The sequence below is a fragment of the Verticillium nonalfalfae genome (genome assembly GCF_003724135.2).
Source record: "Verticillium nonalfalfae strain VnAa140/NRRL 66861 chromosome Unknown scaffold_20, whole genome shotgun sequence".
NCBI lineage: Eukaryota > Fungi > Ascomycota > Sordariomycetes > Glomerellales > Plectosphaerellaceae > Verticillium > Verticillium nonalfalfae.
The window spans coordinates 139,314-156,897 of NW_021167245.1; the positions used below are offsets into that span (position 1 = coordinate 139,314).

The following is a 17,584-nucleotide window of genomic DNA, read 5'->3' on the forward strand; positions in this document are numbered from 1 at the left end:
GCGTGCAGCTCTCGATTGCGTTTGTCCCCAGACCTGGAGCCGTGGCTTTTCCCCCCTCCTTCTTCATGACGACTTCTCGTGACAGCTTCTCCATGACAGGTTTTGTGGAGAGTTGTGGTGGTGGTAATGGGCCTTGAGGTTGTTGCACGCCGTACACCATCACCGCTGCACACGTCTATCGCTGGGTCGAGACTCGAACATCCCTGAACCAGCGTTTCGTGAGAGTCAACTGCAGGCTGGTGGAAGTCTACATGGCTGTTATTTGCCACTTATTCTCTCCCATGTGTTGCTCTTCCGCGCTCAGAGCACTCCAGCCTATCCCTGCCTCTTCTTGCCATGTTTCGTGGCCACCACCGTCATGCGGGTACGCGCAGCTTCTCTGGCTTCTATGGGCTGGCTGCACGACCCGGCCGCCATACGAGACTGTTATCGTCCGGGCACGGGTAGGCGCATCGTGGTGTGACTGATCACATCCCAGCATGTCTGGCTGGCGTGTCGCCTGAGCCGAGCCGAGCCCCGTTGACGATGCTGCTCATGGGAGCGCACCTGGCTGCTAATCCTACTTCTGCCTTGCCCAGCAACAATACGAACGTCCGGCGTCATGTTCTGCAGCATAACCTGATGAGGCCGGTTGGTTTCCGACACCTGCGAGATCCGTCCCTGTTCCTGTCGTGTCCTTCTCTTTACAAATGCATGGAACATCCCCTCCCTCTGATCAAGGGCCCCTCGCCTTCCACCAGACTTGAGAGTGTGCACCAGCTCGTGGTCGTCCAGGTCTTTTGATCTTTGTCAATAAGCGAGGCTCACAACCAACCACAAGCTTCTCATGTCTATGCTACATGTCGCCGACGAGCACGCTCTCGTTTGATCACGACATCACGATTCGATAGCCCTCGGCCACCATGGCATTGAAAGGAGATGGAAGGTTCGAGAGGGAAGAGGCATGCGACGGCTCAGCCGACAGAGCTTGGGGTAGCATCGCGGCCGATGTTCCTGCGGCGCACGAATGCATTATGAGATGCCAGAGACAATTTTTCGAAAGGACCCTGACGACTTACGACTGGGCAAGCTTCAACTGGGCGCGTTTTTACGACAATGCTGAGACGATTCCTTCGGAAGCCTGCGAAACCTTGTTCGCTGCAAAAGACAAGAGGGACGGTTCTCCGCTATGGGAGCTTTATTGCTGCGACTCGTTGCTCTGCGGCGTTCAGACGAGAGAAAATCCTCGTCAAGATCGTGAGTCGGTCCTCGGGGAGTCCTGCCTTACTCTGGACCATGTGCTACGGCTCTCATTCTGACATGCCTCCCAGCCAACGTCAACAGTATCATGCTTCACTGTCAAAAGTATGTTCTTTTTCACCAGACAACCGGGGCACATGGCGCTGACAACAAGTTGACAAGTCGCGGACTTCCTCCTCTCCATGACCCAGGACCTCCCCCCGGAGGGTACTTGTGTCCTCTAGACTCGGTAGCCCAAGGTGAAGACGGGTTGCCGTGTCAGAGGGCCAATGCCAAATTCGGCGATGTCCTACCGGGATCTGCGGTAGACGGGGTTTCCATCACCGTCATCACCACCGAGACGAAGCCGCAGCCCTCTCTAACGACGACCTCTACAACCACAGCTGCTTCAGACGCAGTGATACTTGCCCAACCGGACACTTCGTCGAATTCCAATGAGGGACCTGGATCATTGTCCGCGGGTTCCAGAGCCGCCATTGCCGTCTGTTGCGTGCTTTTCCTGATTGCGTTCCTCGTATCCATCCTCTGCTACCTCCGTCGCCGACGCCAACGCGATCAGGGTTACCCCCCGAGTCTTCGATATGCCGATTCCGTCAAACCCGCCGACTCGCCCACCCCTCTCATCTCACCTACAATGTCTGCCGAAGCCCGATCCAGGGCGTCGCTGCCACCACTTCGACTTCGGGACCGAAGGCTGCTCCCCACCATCTTGACTCCAGACCCGGCCTCCAGTGATCACTTGGGTCACACGCCAGGGTCACCTCGAGCTCCACCACCAACGTACAGCAGCTTCCCCCCTTCTCCATTGCGCTCGCCAGCCACGAGCAAACTCGTGCCGCGGCATGAACACACCGTCCAAACGGAAGGGCGTTCCTCTGGCACCACGCCCACCGAGACGCTCTCCTTCCGCAGCTCTGGCAGCACCCACACCGTCGGCGTCTCGGCATACTCTACAGCCACAGCCCCGTCGCCCTCACGTCCGCCGCGGCCCCACGAATTTCCGCTCGAGATCCCCGATCTTGTCAGTCCCGGCCTCGGCCGCGGTGGGCAGACTCCGCGTCCGGGCCCCCCGCCGAATCGCTCGCTTCCGCCGGCACCGCCTGTCAGTCCTTCTTCGGCAAGCTGGCCGACGCCGTCGATGAACCACGTGCACGGCGATGTCGGCGTCGCTGTTGGTGTGGTGTCGCACAGCCCCGCACAGGGCGTGACGCTGCGGCCAGAGTCCCGGGAGCTCTGCGAGCTGACGGAGAGGTACGCGCGGGAATCGAGGGACAGCTGGGGGAGCTGGGGCGGTAACGGTGGCGGAGGTCCAGCAGTTGTGGCGCCCGACATGCAGGGGAAGGGGGCAGGGCGCACGAGAGGCCCGGTGCTAGGGGAGGCGGATCTAGAGAGGGTGGGAGGGAAGTGTTCAACTGGTTAGCCGGCTGGCCTAGGACGACACGATAAACATGGTCACGACAACGACAGTTCATGAGGGACAAGATGGCACGGATATAGATGGGTTTGCTTGAAAGATTTTACAGTCCGCACTTTAACCGCCCAGCAACTACGCGAGAAGTAGCGTTACTATTGACTTCGCGATGAAGCTGAAGGTTGCAGTTGTGACACGCTTCGGTTATGACAGTAACTTTGGTTGAGTTGTATTCGTGCCTGGAGTCATAGCCGTTGCTTGTTGGCTTCAAAGTTCGTCTTTCGGCCCGTCACATCGAGCAAGTTGTGCTGAACAGGGCCATTCATAGTATTCCTAAAGACAAAGAGCGAACCACGAAACACGCACAACACTCAGGCGTGTGTCTTTGAGGCGAGCACTGAACAGGTCATTATTTGTGCATGATCAAGTGTTGTATTCTAGAACAGGAGTAATAGTCTTGACAACCCTCAACCCTCAAATGCTTGAGTAGACTGCCATCTCTATAACATCCTGCTGCCGTCGGGCACACAATCCGCCGCTGACCACCGTGCATCGAAAACCACATATTATCAAACACAGCAACAGCCACAAACATGCAACAGCCACGAAACGCTCTCCGCAGGGTCCCAAAGTTCGGCGAGCCGGGCGGTCGGGCGCCCCCATGCCGGAGACCACCCAGCCACTCCGTCAAGGTGAGTCTCCCCGCCCTCGTCGGCACAGCGCACCGCAACACGGTCGTCCTGCATTTCGCGACGGCGGACGAGTTCCGGAGGCACACGCGCGACGCGCAGTCCCTCGCGCGGTGGATCTGCAGGAGCATCCCCCGCGACCTGGCCGAGCTGTACCCCATGCGCAGCCCCGTCGACCTGCCGTGCGGGTGGCGCGTGCACGTCCTCTGGCTGGATCTGCAGGCGAAGCGAGACACCGTGTCGCGCGCGAGGGCGCTGGCGCTGTACGGGCCTGCGCAGTTCGAGGCGGACATGGCGGCCATGGAGGGTAGGGCGTTCCGCGACGCCATCTGGATAGGGGAGGAGGGGGAGACGGCCCCGGAGAGGGGGGGGGGCGGTCGACTTTCGGTACTGGGGGCTGCGCAAGGCTGATGAGTGGTTGTGGGTGTAGCGTCAGGACGGTAGCGCAGAGTCGCGGAGGCCTTTGGCGGAGAGACAGATGACCACCCAAAATAACCCATCTCGAACAGCCTGGCGGCCTGTCCGAATGGGTGTTGTCCCAGGGTTCGTTTTCTCTGTTCGATTCTCTCCCATTCGTTCGAAAGCCGTTCTTCTCGGTGCCGTCTTCACCCAGCGAGCGGGTTGGCGTGCACAGTGACCTTTTCAATGCGTATCGGCTCCTTCGGGCGGCTCTTCTTGTCAATCTCGACGCGTTCAATCTTGGCGAGCGTCGCGGTGCTCTCGTCGCCGAGCAGGTGGCCGAACACAGTGTTGAGGCCGTCGAGGTGCGGCGCCTTGTCGAAGAGGATGAAGAACTGGGAGCCGTTCGTGCCAGGGCCCTTGTTGGCCATGGAGATGGTGCCGCGCGCCGAGTGACGCAGCGCAGGCCGGATCTCGTCTTCAAAGGTGCCGCCCCAGATGGAGCGGCCGCCTTTGGGGTTGTCGGGCGGTGAGGGGTTCGCAGGCCCGCCCGTCTGGACCATGAAGTTCGGTATCAGACGGTGGAGGGGGGAGGCATCGTAGTAGCCCGAGGCGCAGAGGGCGAGGAAGTTCTAGGCATGTTGGGTGAGCTGGAGGAATCTGGGCGAGGCATTGCTGCACTGCGACGCTCGGAAAGAAAGCTTACCTCTGCGGTCTTGGGCACGCTCTCGCAGAAGACCTCGATCTTGAGGTCTCCCAAGGTGGTGTGTAGGGTGACGGACATGGTTGCGACGGGTTTGGGGGTGGTTGGCGCAGGACGTGTGTAGGGCGCAGAAAGAGGAAAGGCAGGCGATGGGATGGGAATGAAGCTGGAAGGTTTGCAACTGTCCAAGCTTCACCGAGTTTCTCCACCGAAAACTTCCCCACCCATAGGAAGCACAGAAGGGTTTCACAGAAAGCCGACAAGCGCGAGCAGATCAGAGGGAGATGAGCGGCTGCTCGTGAAGCAAAACCGTCCATGTTGGTATTAGATTGTATTCAACATTCGTTTATCTCGCTGCCACAAGAAGAATACTTTCGTTGTGAAAATACACCAGCATGATTGATGAGAAGATGAATCTTATCGCTCCGCGAAAGAAAGTCTTCTGCTGCCTTCTTGACGTCAAGGTACCTAGCCAGCGATTCGAGGTCGATCTGCAAAACCTCAACTTTGCCAGGCTTACCGTCCGACAAGATAGATCTGGCAGCTCTTTTACTCTTTGCACATCACGAACGCCAATGAAGACGTCGGCGCCAGTGGCGTGTAGAGCACGCGCTGAGCGACGCCGATGTCTCCAGGACTGCACCCATTCGCAATGGCGACTTGACCAGGCCATACGCCGAGGAGCCTCTGGTTCTAGAGGATTTGAAGGGCCGTTGGGCGAGGATCGCCGGGGCCGGCCAGGTTTTCAAGCTTGTGCTGTTCAGCATATGGGTCCAAGCGAGCCATAATGTCGGCAGAGGGTATTGATACTGCTCGCGAGTACAGGGTTCGTCGACTGGTACCTGTGTGGAGAGGTAAATCGTATTGCTGATCTTTTCCATGAGGCACCAGTTTCCACACGAGCATTTCTTCTGGTTTGGCGGCAAGACTGTTATCCCCTTTTCTGGAAGACTTAAGCACAGAGGCTGAAGTGTGGGCTGTGCCGACGCCCGTTATCCTTCGCGAACTCGTCCTACTATTTCATTTTGCTTTCGTTAGAACGGTGACGGACAACCTGGTTTGAGAGGACTGCAGAACTTAAGCTTGATTGTTGACAAACCTGGAAATGCAGCAATGTAGATGCTGGGATTCCGCAATATCCGCACTCGTTCCGACTCGGGGTTGAACGGCATGTACATCAAGGGATGACGGAGTCAGTAATCCTCAAACTCATATACTTCGCCTGAAAAGACAGTGTTACTACCTGCCTAGGTAGGTAGGTACATCCCGCCAACCTACACGTGTGACGTCAAATGATGAAACATGGCTGAGGTGCTCATCAGGTCCAGCCTCAATTTAACTACCTCCCTACTACCTTCGGTGCCATGGGACTTGGGTCATGTACGCATCGTTAGGCAACGGCCTTTCGATCACCTATGTCAATACTGCGCTCTTCTATGTCCAATTATCTCGTGTCGAAGCTTCACCACTCTACAAGAATTCACGAGTACTATCACAAAGCACCCAGTCGTATTGGGTTGCTCTTGCACATTCCTTACCTGCTGTCGTACAGGCAAAGTCCTCGACTGTGCTCGCTCGAGCAGAGTCTTTCCATCGTCAGGCATGCCTTTTGCTCAGTCCTTTCTGATGCTTGCTCTTTGTCCCCCTAGCCTTCGTTCGTTCTTGAGATTACCCACATGAGCGCAATAGCATCCTACAATTCTGATCTGCATTGATGGATCATCACAGTTGGCGGGTATTTACACCTCAATGTTCAGAGAACAGAGCTCGGTAGCTCTGCCTTTGCTTCTTACCTGTAGTATCATGTTCTGGCCGACGGAGCCCAGGTATTTCTCAATTTCATCCAGTCTCATTCCAGTTCTTGACCCTTTTACTGTGCCCGTGGCCACAAGCTCGCTCATTGCCTTGCTCATAGCCTTTTGTGTATGTGTACACGTGTCTTGATATACTTATGTTCGATGTGAAGCATCCTTCAACAAGCTGTGATCGGTAGGTGCTAGGCTCGGGCCGCGGCCTACCTTCGAGGCTCAACCCAGGCCCATGCCAAGCAGACCGCGGGTCCCAGTTGAGGACCCCTCACAACGTGTCTTGCCCGCAGCTCTGGCATTTTGAAGACTGCCTGTTCTCTGTCTTCGTGATGCCAACGCCCCCATCTCCTGGTTCCCTGTTCCTTCTCGTGTTTTTCTTTCTCCCTCCTACCTTCTCTTTCACCCTCTCTTCCACCTCTACCTCCTCCTTTCTATTCTTCACATAACCCTCTTTTCTCCCAGATCGGTACATCACCCTGCAAGTTCCCTAACAAATACTATCTTAGGCTATGTATTGACTCTGGTGGTGCAGATTTTGGGAGTGAGTGTCTCTTCCTCTCTGAGTAGACACGTCCCCTCCCGAGCAAGACTCTCGGTTTCTCAGCAGCCTCGGCAGGCCACACTTCGATAGGGACACAAAATCTCCCTCCTATCACTTTGTCAGCAAGCTCATCAAAGCTGAAAACGGCCAGGCCTCAATCTCTCCCTAGGTCTCACCCCACAGAGCACCTAGTCTGGCGGTTTGGGCTCTCGCGGACATCTCTCAGGCTACAGACTGGCAGAGACTACCTTGACGACCTGATCTCTCAGACGGCGGGAACAACCATCCCAGGATCCCTAGGCTGGATTGAATCTGGCAAGGCTGGTGAGAACCCGAGATTCTCTGGTATTCTTTCAGGGCTTGCCATTCCATGATCTTCCAAGCAGGGCATACTTTCGACGACAAAGCTGTGCTAGCCGCGGGCAACGTTCTCGGGGCTCGCTTTGGCTTGGTACGAAGACACCTACCTCTACCTCGCACTTGCTCTCTTCCATCCTTTTACAAGTTCATCCCTTTCTTCTGCTGCGAAAATCTCAACCTACACAACTTAAGGTACGAGACCTTGCAGCATTGTGCACCGGATCAGTGCCACTGCCAGTCCTTCTGAACAACTTGACCAGGCTCCTTCTGTCAACCAGGTTTGTTGTCCTTTCTTCGTCACAATCTTTGCCCTTCCTCGTTGTGTTACTTGGCTGGGAGTTGTTGTGCTGGTTTGCATGGCCATGGCAGCGCTCGGGGCGTCAAGTTGGACTGCCATGACACGACAACCCTTTTCCCAAGTCGCGCCCCTATTCACCCCACACTCACCTTGATACACCGATACACCGAGACTCGCCGAGTATCATCAGGCACTGGGGCCTCGCCTATGACCATGGCCTCTTTCGTCCCATGCTTCCTTCGGGCTCCTGCCTAAGTCGTTTCTGCTTCACTGGAATTCCTGTCCCAGTTTATATCCTTCACGCTCTTTTTCTTTTGCCCTTCCCAAATCCCACCCCTCTCGTCTCTTTCTCCAACCTTCGACTCCCCCTTGGCAGGCATACTTTACCACACAACTCAAATCGCCTGGACGACCCCTTTTTGATCACTCTACCTGCAAATCGGGCATTTATTTCTCATCAAGCTGGTGAAAAACCACGTGAGCATGGCTGACCAGAAGAAGCAGCCGCCCTCCGCAGTTGATATCCTGAGCATTAGCGTTGGTCTCTGCCGTCCTGGCACCAACGTACCCAAGAACCCAATCGCTCCTTCATCGTATACCCCTGCGAGATACGGTCAGAATTTCGCGAAGCAATCAACTTCATCTCAAGCTCCTTCAGAGATTTCAAACGAATCAAGGAATACATCCCAAATGGCTCACTGCCAGCTCCGCGGTCCCCTCGTGGGCCCGCTGCGTGAGCGACGTCGTTCCGAGCTTTCAGCCCACCACGTAAGTCAACCCGCTCCTGATATCTCGCCAGAAGCATGGCTGAGAAGCTTTGGCATATGAACTGACGATCTCACAGCCCGTCTGGGATCAGGCTCGCAACTTCCAGTCTGACCTCATGACCATCCAGCAGGCCATCCGCCGCGCGCCTGGCATCCCCAGCAAGGTCTCGGAGGAGCTCTGTGGCGTTCTTGTCAACCAGTCGCAGCAGGTCAACAATGCGATCCGCGAGACTGTTGACGACTCGTCCGAGTTACGTATTCAGGTCGAGGAGGCCAACATGGCGATCATGAGTCTCAAGATCAACGATACTGCTGTCAAGGTCGACCTTGAGCAGAACCAGAAACGCATCAAGGAGCTCATTGAGATGGAAGAGAAGGCCGAGAACCGCCTGGCAAAGTACCATACCGACGCTGAAAAGGATCGCAACGAGATTCGTGTCATTCTGGCTCGCCTCACTGCCAATGAAGAGGAGGAGGCGAAGACCAAGATCAACGACGAGCTCATCGCTGTGAGTAGCGCTAGCATGTATCCAACTTTTCCCTCCCACTGACTGTCGCTATTGTAGACCCTGAAGGAACAGCTGAGCGCCAGTCACTCCATCGAACCCGAGCCTGACAGCAAAGAGCCCACTGCCATCGACCAGGCCATGGCCAAGTTTCAAGAGGCGCAGGCTCAGGAGGGTGTGAATGGAACTGGCTCGACCGAGACCAACCCTGCCAACCTGCCCTCTCTCGATGTCGCTGATCTTGCCAACGTGACTCCCACACGTGGCAGTAACATGCATCTCGTTTCTTCATATGGAAACCGTGACATGGTTCGAGGGACCTTTGCCGGCGAGTCAGCCTTCTCGCCCCTCAACATCAAGAATAGCGGCAACGGCCTCCCTGGCACCATGCAGCCTCCTTCCTGGACCCGACCCAACAGCCGGGGCATGCCCGAGAGCATCAACGGCCTCGGCAGTACCATCATGCGCAGCGCCACTCCTGCTAGCCAGAACGGCTTCAACAGCGGCGGGGCTATCGTGTTCGGTCGCCCCATGAGCCGCATGGGTCAGCATGGCGGAGCTGGTCCTCGCTCCGGCCCTCCTGCCTTCCGGCCTAAGGCCCCGGAATTCCATCCTGGTCACAATGGTCTCAACGGCAGCGGCAGCGGCTCGGGCCACGGCAATGCCATTGTCCAAATGTCGAACACGTCTTGGAGCCAGCACCAGCGTGGCTACGGACCCAACCAGTCTCCCGGCCCACACCACGGTCATCCTCGCTCCCGCGGTGGTTCCCAGGGCTGGCAAGATGGTCAGAATGGTGGCTTTAACCACTCCGGCCCCAAGCGTCCCCAGTGGACCAACAGTCAGTACGATAACCGCGCCGTCGTCGCTCGTTCCCAGCCCGTCATCCCTCTCGGCCAGACCTACGGAGGCATCACTGACGATCTCGGCCGATTCGAGGAGGCTTTCCAGGAGCTCTTTGGTATTGCTCGTGGCTTTATTGGCACCTGGCTTGGCGCAGAGGACGCTGCCAACAATCGTGAAGCTGCCATCATCCAGTACTTGCCCAAGGTCTACCACCCGTTCACCGAACAGCAGGCCTGGTCCTACATTCGTCAGCATCTCAATGACAGCCTCGCCCGCTCTTGCCTATTTGCTCGTGTCGTCGTCGACTTCATCGTTCAACGTATCCTGGTGCCCACTGCCTGGCAGGGCTTCGGCTTCCAAACCGATCGCCGCATCCAGCAGGTCGACGAGGAGCTTTCTCGTGGTCCCAGTAGGTCCTTTCTTGAATTACATGCATCTTGTGTCCAGCTTTTTACTAATGCTTTTAGTGATGACCGGCTCCGCCCGCAACGAGTACAACAGTGCCGTCAGCGAAATCGTCAACTCGATTCTCGACAACGAGCGCTACGAGCAGTACCGCGAGAGCCGCATCGAGTACTTCGCCACTGAGCTCCAGAGCATGCTCGGCCCGCTCATGAACGAGTTCGCCGACCTCGAACAAGCCGGCAACGACCTGCGCTCGGTCGTCGGCAAGGCATGGTCCCTCTCGGCCAAGACGCTCACCTCGCGCATGACCTTTGAGTACCGCTTCCCCGAGGCCGGCTGCCGCTTCTCCATGCAGAGCATGGTCGCCGTCGCCCCCAGCATTGACGGCTACGTCCTGCAGGCGGAGCACTGGCGCGTCCAGCTTGTCGTCACGCCCGTCATCACCGTGCGCAACGACAACGGCAGCACCCTGTCCGTCCACGTCACCAACCTCGCCGAGGTTCTGCTTATGAAGTGAGGCAGATGCTGCTCCTGCTTCCGATCGGCATTGCATGGTCTTTATTGCTGTGCTTTTGTGGCCTTTCGCAGGGTGATGCCGGTGCATCGAACCCTGGCACGCGTTTTGCACTTCCTCTTCGGCGAGGGACCCGTGCCTGCCCTCTGCGACATGGGTACTCCGATGCCATGAATCCTCGCCTCCCAGTAGCGGCGAGTTTGGTCTTCGAGCCGGCTTCTTGTCGCCGCGCATGCTTTATGATTATCACGACATTGTACGAAGATACCCAGGCCGCATCATTTCCTGCTCTCTGTTTTCCTTCCGACGGCCACTTCATGAGCGTTACATGATGCCGTCGTCATTGATGACTAGCCCTCGGGCAGTATAGCCATCGAAACCCACAGACGGCAAATGAGCACATCGTATTTTCCTTTTCTTTCTTCTCATTCGGCGGCTTCGGTTTTTCGTTTATCGTTTTGCATCAAGGTCCCTGGAAGACTCCACACTCGTCACACTTTGAATCCGGCCCGCCTTCTTTTCGGCAGACTTGATGTGGCAAGGCAGAATGTGGTCGAGCGCTTCGACGGCACATCACGAGCTAAACATGACCTTGACAGTTTGGTTTCGTCTGGCTTGGTTCTTCAAGGGACGGTTTCTTGCGGTTTTGTTTACATATTTCGGGGTAGGGACCGGAATTTTTTCGCCTCTGCTACGCTGTCTGCTGCGGCGCGTTTTGACTGCGGCAACTGGCGAGGGGCTGCCGTGCTCTGCCATGGAGGCCGAGAGACCAGCTGGAAGATACGTGTGTCACCTGGTCAACTGGTCCTAGGTGGATGTCGGCTGAGTGAGGAAGGCTTGGCCTCCATGGGCGTTTCGTTACGAACATTAGAAAACCACAGAATAAATCGGTAGCAGATCCAGTGTTGCACGTGATGAGCTGTGCAACTCGACATATGAGCCCCTCTGCTTAACGCGCTGCAAGCAACAAGCATATCGTTACGGCCTACACTCTGCCCTACCATTCACCATTCATCCTTTTGCTCAAACAAGAAAAATTAGGTAAGGTATGGAACTTATGCTGGTAGGCCATCATCGCATGAAGGCAACGTAAATGTAAAGTTGGTTTAGATAAATACTTGCAGGATTTGGCAAAGTGGTCATGTTTTCAAAGGTCAACAGGGGCTTCCGTATTATCGACCCCTATCAGAGATAAAGAAAACCCCGTTCTAGAAAACATCCGGAAGCACTGAAATTCATGCGAGGAATCCTGGGTATCTCGCGACCTGGCTACGAGCTCTCCTAAGGAGACTAAAACGCCGAAACACCTGTGAGAATCACGCGTCTGAATAGAAACACCGAACGGTGCCCGATTATGGAGCGAGATGCCGCGCAGATCGGCGGCTCTCGCCGCTGGCCCTCCGTCTGTCGAGCCTCTTGACAACGGCACCCAGCACTACCTTCAATATGTTGCTGGCTGATAGCGTGTTGTCGCCGCCCTTGTTCCACGTTACGGTATCGACCATGTCTCTGACACCACCATCAACGAGCTCAGCCAAGCCATCGTCGAGCTCCTTCAAGGCCTCGCGCGCGCCCTCTTCGTTTCCGACCTGGAAGAACTGGATACCAACCTGGTACGGAGGTGCATCAATCTTGTCAAGCTTCTTGGCAGCGTTGATGAGGACCGTCTCGACATCATCAGAAGGCACGCCATCGGTGATGACGATGATGTTAATGGGCTTGACGGACTCAATGTCGGCCTCGTTGGCGACGCAGAGAGCGAGGTAGGGCTTCAGAATGGCGTGGAGGCGAGTGCCAGTAGGTGTGCCACCAGAAGGGCGAACGGTGGCGAAAATGTTTTCGACTCTCGCCGCGTCGTTGATCCCACGGAAGCCGCCGGCAGCAGAGCCCTTGGCAGCGGGCTGGGCGGATTTGTGGTTGAGGAAGAAGAGGTCGATCCCGTCGGCGTCGTGGGCCGTGCAGATTGGGGTGATGGCACGCAGAGCATCTTTAACCTCGCGCCATGAGCGACCAGCCATGGAGCCGGAGTCGTCAATAACGAAAACCGTATCAAATTGTGCTAGGAAAGCATACGGGTCCTCTTCGTTGGTGACGCTGGTCAGGGAGACCTGAGAAGTGTGCGAGGGGGCGGGAGAGGTACTGCGTGGGGCCGGGGTGGGGTTCTGGGGCATGGGACCGGTGCCGACCTCAATACTGGGAACATCGGCGTAGGCAGGGGGGGGTTCCGGTCGGCGAGTGGCGGGAGATGGATTGGAGAACGGATTGTTGTTCGTGGTGCGGGCCACCGGCGTAGGTGCCGGGGCAGACACCTGGGCTGGCGCCGGTGCTGGCGAAGGCGTGCGTGCTGACGCAATGTCCTTGTTCGTCGTGGGACCAGATGGGGTTGTGTCGCTGGACTTTCTCGACAGCTTTTCCTTGACGGAGCCGAAGAAGGATTTACGCATGGCGACGGTGTCTCAGTTCGCAATAAGTCTGAGAAGGGCTGCCGGTAGAGTCGGGGGAGAAATGCTCAACAGAACAGCAAATTGTCCTTGGATGGTTGCTGATTGCTTGGTTGATCACGGGGCGTACCAACAGGCCACCAAGTGTTTGGTGGATGAGGCCTGACGGCAGAGGTTGGGTGAAAAGGAGGGGTAAAGTAAAGTAAGCAGCCGCGAGAGCGAGCGCTTGAGCAATCAAATCAGGAGACGCAGTCAGGGTTTGAGGCGCTCACGTTGGGGGCGTGCGTTCAAAGTAAAGATGTTGTATTCTATTGATGGATTCGATATTGGTGGTTCCTTTCTTTAAGGCAATCCATGTCAACTGCAGCAGCTCTTGTCGGTTGAGATGGAACTCTGTAAATGTTCAAAGGATGTTGAATGGATCAGCCTTGTGAGCCTTGCTACCACGGTCAGTCGAAGAAATCATCCGCATGCAGCCTGGTCAGCAGGAACGCCTCCGTGTTGGGCCTTCCTCTAGGCACCTCCTCTGGCCATTGGTGGTCGCGGTGGCGGTCGAAGATCAATAGAGCCAAATGAGGCGGCCCGGAGCGGGGAAGGAGCAATGGTCAATGTGGCTGGGGCTCTACACTTGTTCCAATTCAGAAGGCATGCGCCACACAAGAGGGAGCCAATGCCAGAAGATGACCCGTGCGCTCCTGCTCCTGTTCCTCCTCTTGACTGCCTTGCGGTGTGCCTGCTCACATGCGCTTGCCTGTCCGCCGACTTGCCCCGTAGTCGGAGGTGGGGTACTTGTTAGGACTCAGAGTCTTCTGGAGCCAAGTCCGCTTCCACATGACTGCACTCTCGAGACTTCCTCTCTCCTCCTGATCTACTGTCTCGTCTCCTCTATCCTTCCTTGTTTACATCTCTCCGTTCTGATCTCTCCGTCTAGCAGGAAAATCACCTTCGCATCCTTCGAGAGCGTCACCGACATCGGGCAAGCGGGGTACAGAGAGTGCCCGCTACGAGTCATTGATGCCATACAAGCGGTGTGTTGGCCCCGTTATATTCGGTGAAGACCGGGCTGCCTTACGTAAGGCAGCGGGGTGCCGCTCAACGGCGGAAGTGGACAAGCCTGAAAGCCTGAGGAGCTCTGTTACACCAGGGCCCTAAGCGTCCCAAGCGCCCCAAGTCCCCCCACCGACATGCCATGCTCGGGCGTTGACGGTACCTGCGAGGCCCTGATCATCTCCAATCATGGCCCTGCCTCGACTCGCGATACACATACACAGACCAACAAGCCAGGGGCCTGAAGCTCCTGTGCCTATCTCGAGTGGGTGGTTCTGAGGGGCCTTAGCCTTTTGGGAGTGGATGGGTAGACGGCACGAGACGACACAAACGAGAAGCGAGGAGCGGGAAGCGGGAAGCGAGAATCAAGAATACAGCGACGGGATCGAGCAAAAACGCGTGCACCTGCATCTGTACTCCCATTTGTCGGCCCCCCTCCTCATGCTTCTGGGTTAACATCCTGCGTACTTATAATCAAGATACGCCATCGACGCCCAATTTTGCCAAGCGGGCCCTCTCGTTTGCTCTGCCCTCTGCCTCTGATTTTGTCTTGTCAACAACGTCATTCGACTGCATCCTGGTTTTGCAGGTCTCGAACTCAGTTTTCCACACCACTTTTCTTCCCCGTCTTTGCTGCCCTGTCTTACCCTAGGTAGGTATTGATTACCCGTTGCCTGGTCAGACGAGAAACGCTGCCCGCCATGTTCGCCAACCGCAAGTTCTCCATCAACCGCCACACCGGCGTCCCCAAGCCCGTCGCCGGTGCTCACGGCGCCCGGAGGTTCAGCGTTGGGGAGCCCTCCCAAAGCGGTGAGTCCGTCCCTGACTCGTCTCATTTTCCCCTGCCGCCGTGGAATCAGTATTTGGTCTCGTTCCTTTCCCTTGCTTCTCTCATTTACGAGACTGCCTCGTTCAACTTGAAATGCACCCAGCGAGACGGCGAAGTCAAAGAGACTGCCCATAGTGCGGGGTCCTGAGGTCTGAGTATCTGGGGAGGGTCTGAGGGCAATGGGCCGCAAGGGTTCAGTTGATCAGTCGGTCAAATCGCAGATACACCGTCTCGCAAGACTGCAGAGGAGGGGTCGTTGTGAGCCCCTCCATTATCTGCATTTGGGACCTGTCTGACCTGACAGATCACATTATCCCCCCCTCCCCCCTTCACCCTGGCTCCTCCCGTCTTGGCACTCCGATGACGGCGCCGGCTTACCTCCCCATTCCCTCCGTACTCCGATGTCTAACCCAACCTCTGCCGATACCTTCATCTCCGTCTCCCGGCTGCGACTGACGACCCTCCAGAAACGCAGTCGCGCACCCATAGGCAGTTTCGCCAGGATGGCCACATGCCCCATGCCGGTCTCGATGCGAGCCGCGCCTCGACCGGCGTCGTCTGGTGCACCGAGCGCGCCTCTGAGTATGGCTATCTCGAGGAGCCCGAAGAGTGGGCCAACCTCGGTCAGGGCGCTCCCGAGGTCGAGGACGACATTACCGGCTGCTTCGAGCGGCCCCAAATGATCGACATCTCCGTCGCTGGTCGTGAATATGGCCCCACCGCCGGCATCCGGCCCTTGCGTGAGGCCGTCGCCAACCTCTACAATGACATGCACCGCAAAGGCAAGGAGAGCCAATACACCTGGGAGAACGTTGCCATCGTCCCTGGCGGTCGCGCTGGCCTCATCCGTATCGCCGCTGTTCTAGGATCTTCGTATCTCTCCTTCTTCCTGCCTGACTACACTGCCTACAACGAGATGTTGTCCCTCTTCAAGAACTTTGCCGCCATCCCTGTGCCCCTATCCGAGGAAGACGGTTACCACATCCACCCCAATAAGATTGCTGAGGAGATTGCTCGCGGCTCCTCTGTCATTCTGACCTCGAACCCCCGGAATCCCACTGGTCGTGTCGTCTGCAACCCCGAGCTTGCCGAGATTCAGGACATCTGCCGTGGCCGCGCCACCTTCATCAGTGATGAGTTTTACTCTGGTTACAATTACACCAGTGACTGTGACGGCTCCACGATCTCTGCTGCCGAGAATGTCGAGGATGTCGACGAGGATGATGTCCTCATCATCGACGGCCTGACGAAGCGCTTCCGTCTACCCGGCTGGCGTATCGCGTGGATCCTTGGACCCAAGGAGTACATCAAGGCGTATGTAGCAAGGGCGGCCCCGATGCCACGAAATGGAACATCAGCTGACTTGACCTATGCAGCATCGGATCTTGTGGTAGCTACCTCGATGGAGGTGCTAACCACCCCTTCCAGGAGGCTGCGATTCCCATGCTCGAGCCTGAGCTTGTTAAGAGGGAGATGATCCATCTCCAAACGCACTTCCGAGTTCGTTCCGCATCACGACAGAAATGGAGAGAACCCCTGAGCTAATATCCTTGCCAGGATAAGCGTGATTATGTCGTGAAGCGTCTCCGCGAGATGGGCTTCATCATCAAATACGTGCCCGACTCGACCTTTTACCTGTGAGTATCCTGCTCATCTCCCGTCTTCGCCTACTTGGGGATCGATTTCGTTTTCCCTGTGTATTTCTTCCCCGTTCGTCGGTTCTTCGCTGACCGAATAGGTGGCTCAACCTCGAGGGTCTGCCCCGACCCATCGCCGACGGCCTAAACTTCTTCCAGGCTTGCCTCGAGGAGAAGGTTATTGTCGTGCCCGGCATCTTCTTCGACCTCAACCCTTCCATGCGCCGTGACCTGTTTGACAGCTCGTGCCACCACTTTGTTCGCTTCTCGTACGGACCCAAGATGGACGTGCTGCGCAAGGGATGCGACGGTATCGAGAGGGTCATCACCAAGTATGTCGGCCGAAGAGGATACATCGGAAGCCCCGTCTCAAGTCGCGCGAGTGCTGACTCTTTGGTGATAGGTACCGCACATCCACAATGGGTAGTGCGATCGAGGAGTAGGTCGATCGAAGCTGACTGTGGGATGTCCGCCTGTCTCCCAGCCATCCCTGACCGCTCTTGCGGCATCCAAAAAAGAAGTTCCCAGTCAGAGCGTTGGAACGTTGGTAAGCGTCGAACGAACCAGGTGAGGGAAATAGGGGTTACAGTGTTGTGCCAGCCTGACCAGGGGGGGCTAGGCCGGGGATGTCTGGGCCGCGCCACACCATTCGTACCCCTTCCTGAACCCTTTTCAACTCCGTCGGCTGTGACTATTGTAGATGGGCCTGGCTGGCCGGCTGGCTGTGTCGAGGGCCAGCTCTCGGGTCTCGGAGAAACACGACAATACAGACATGGGCGTTGCGTTGATCCGGGAGGGCGAGCTTGTTCATCCCCACTGAAACCCGACGTGGTGGGTGGCCTGTGGGCATGTCTGTGTGCGTGTGCATATGTTTGGTTTAGCCGTGATCTTCCTGGATCAGGAGACAGATTTGACCAAGACGAAATTTTCTTTCTCCCTCTTCCAAGACCATGCCTGTCCTGTCTGTCCGTGCCTGCTACCCGAGCTGAATGAAGATGACCGCCGGAAACCCCCACTGGCGGGCCCTCTCCGTCGCGGCTGGCTTCAAATTGCCTTCTCCAGTGCATTCTTGGTATGATTACCGATGGAGACGGCGAGAGCAGACTCTGACAAACATCCACCGAGGGATTCGCCGTGATGGATC

At 56.7% G+C, this 17,584-nt stretch overlaps 5 protein-coding genes across 5 annotated transcripts; 3 read left to right on the forward strand and 2 right to left on the reverse strand.

Annotated features, from left to right (window-relative positions):
* Positions 1-902: 902 nt before the first annotated feature.
* D7B24_003606 (uncharacterized protein) lies at positions 903-3,750 on the forward strand (the record flags this gene model as incomplete). Its single annotated transcript, XM_028637793.1, has 3 exons — positions 903-1,236; positions 1,311-2,490; positions 3,273-3,750. The coding sequence occupies 3 exons, from the start codon at positions 903-905 to the stop codon at positions 3,748-3,750; spliced, it is 1,992 nt and encodes a 663-aa protein (XP_028497212.1).
* Positions 3,751-3,944: 194 nt separating this feature from the next.
* On the reverse strand, positions 3,945-4,522 carry CYP10 (Peptidyl-prolyl cis-trans isomerase cyp10; the record flags this gene model as incomplete). The annotated part of the gene is made up of 2 exons (XM_028637794.1): positions 3,945-4,370; positions 4,445-4,522. 2 exons carry the CDS (start codon positions 4,520-4,522, stop codon positions 3,945-3,947), a joined length of 504 nt encoding a protein of 167 aa, XP_028497213.1.
* Positions 4,523-7,931: 3,409 nt separating this feature from the next.
* Positions 7,932-10,489, forward strand: D7B24_003608 (uncharacterized protein; the record flags this gene model as incomplete). Its single annotated transcript, XM_028637795.1, has 4 exons — positions 7,932-8,216; positions 8,293-8,724; positions 8,782-9,976; positions 10,035-10,489. 4 exons carry the CDS (start codon positions 7,932-7,934, stop codon positions 10,487-10,489), a joined length of 2,367 nt encoding a protein of 788 aa, XP_028497214.1.
* A 1,349-nt stretch (positions 10,490-11,838) lies between these two features.
* D7B24_003609 (uncharacterized protein) lies at positions 11,839-12,930 on the reverse strand (the record flags this gene model as incomplete). The annotated part of the gene is made up of 1 exon (XM_028637796.1): positions 11,839-12,930. One exon carries the CDS (start codon positions 12,928-12,930, stop codon positions 11,839-11,841), a length of 1,092 nt encoding a protein of 363 aa, XP_028497215.1.
* Positions 12,931-14,675: 1,745 nt separating this feature from the next.
* On the forward strand, positions 14,676-16,883 carry D7B24_003610 (uncharacterized protein; the record flags this gene model as incomplete). Its single annotated transcript, XM_028637797.1, has 6 exons — positions 14,676-14,784; positions 15,271-16,117; positions 16,180-16,303; positions 16,361-16,440; positions 16,542-16,772; positions 16,844-16,883. The coding sequence occupies 6 exons, from the start codon at positions 14,676-14,678 to the stop codon at positions 16,881-16,883; spliced, it is 1,431 nt and encodes a 476-aa protein (XP_028497216.1).
* Positions 16,884-17,584: the final 701 nt, after the last annotated feature.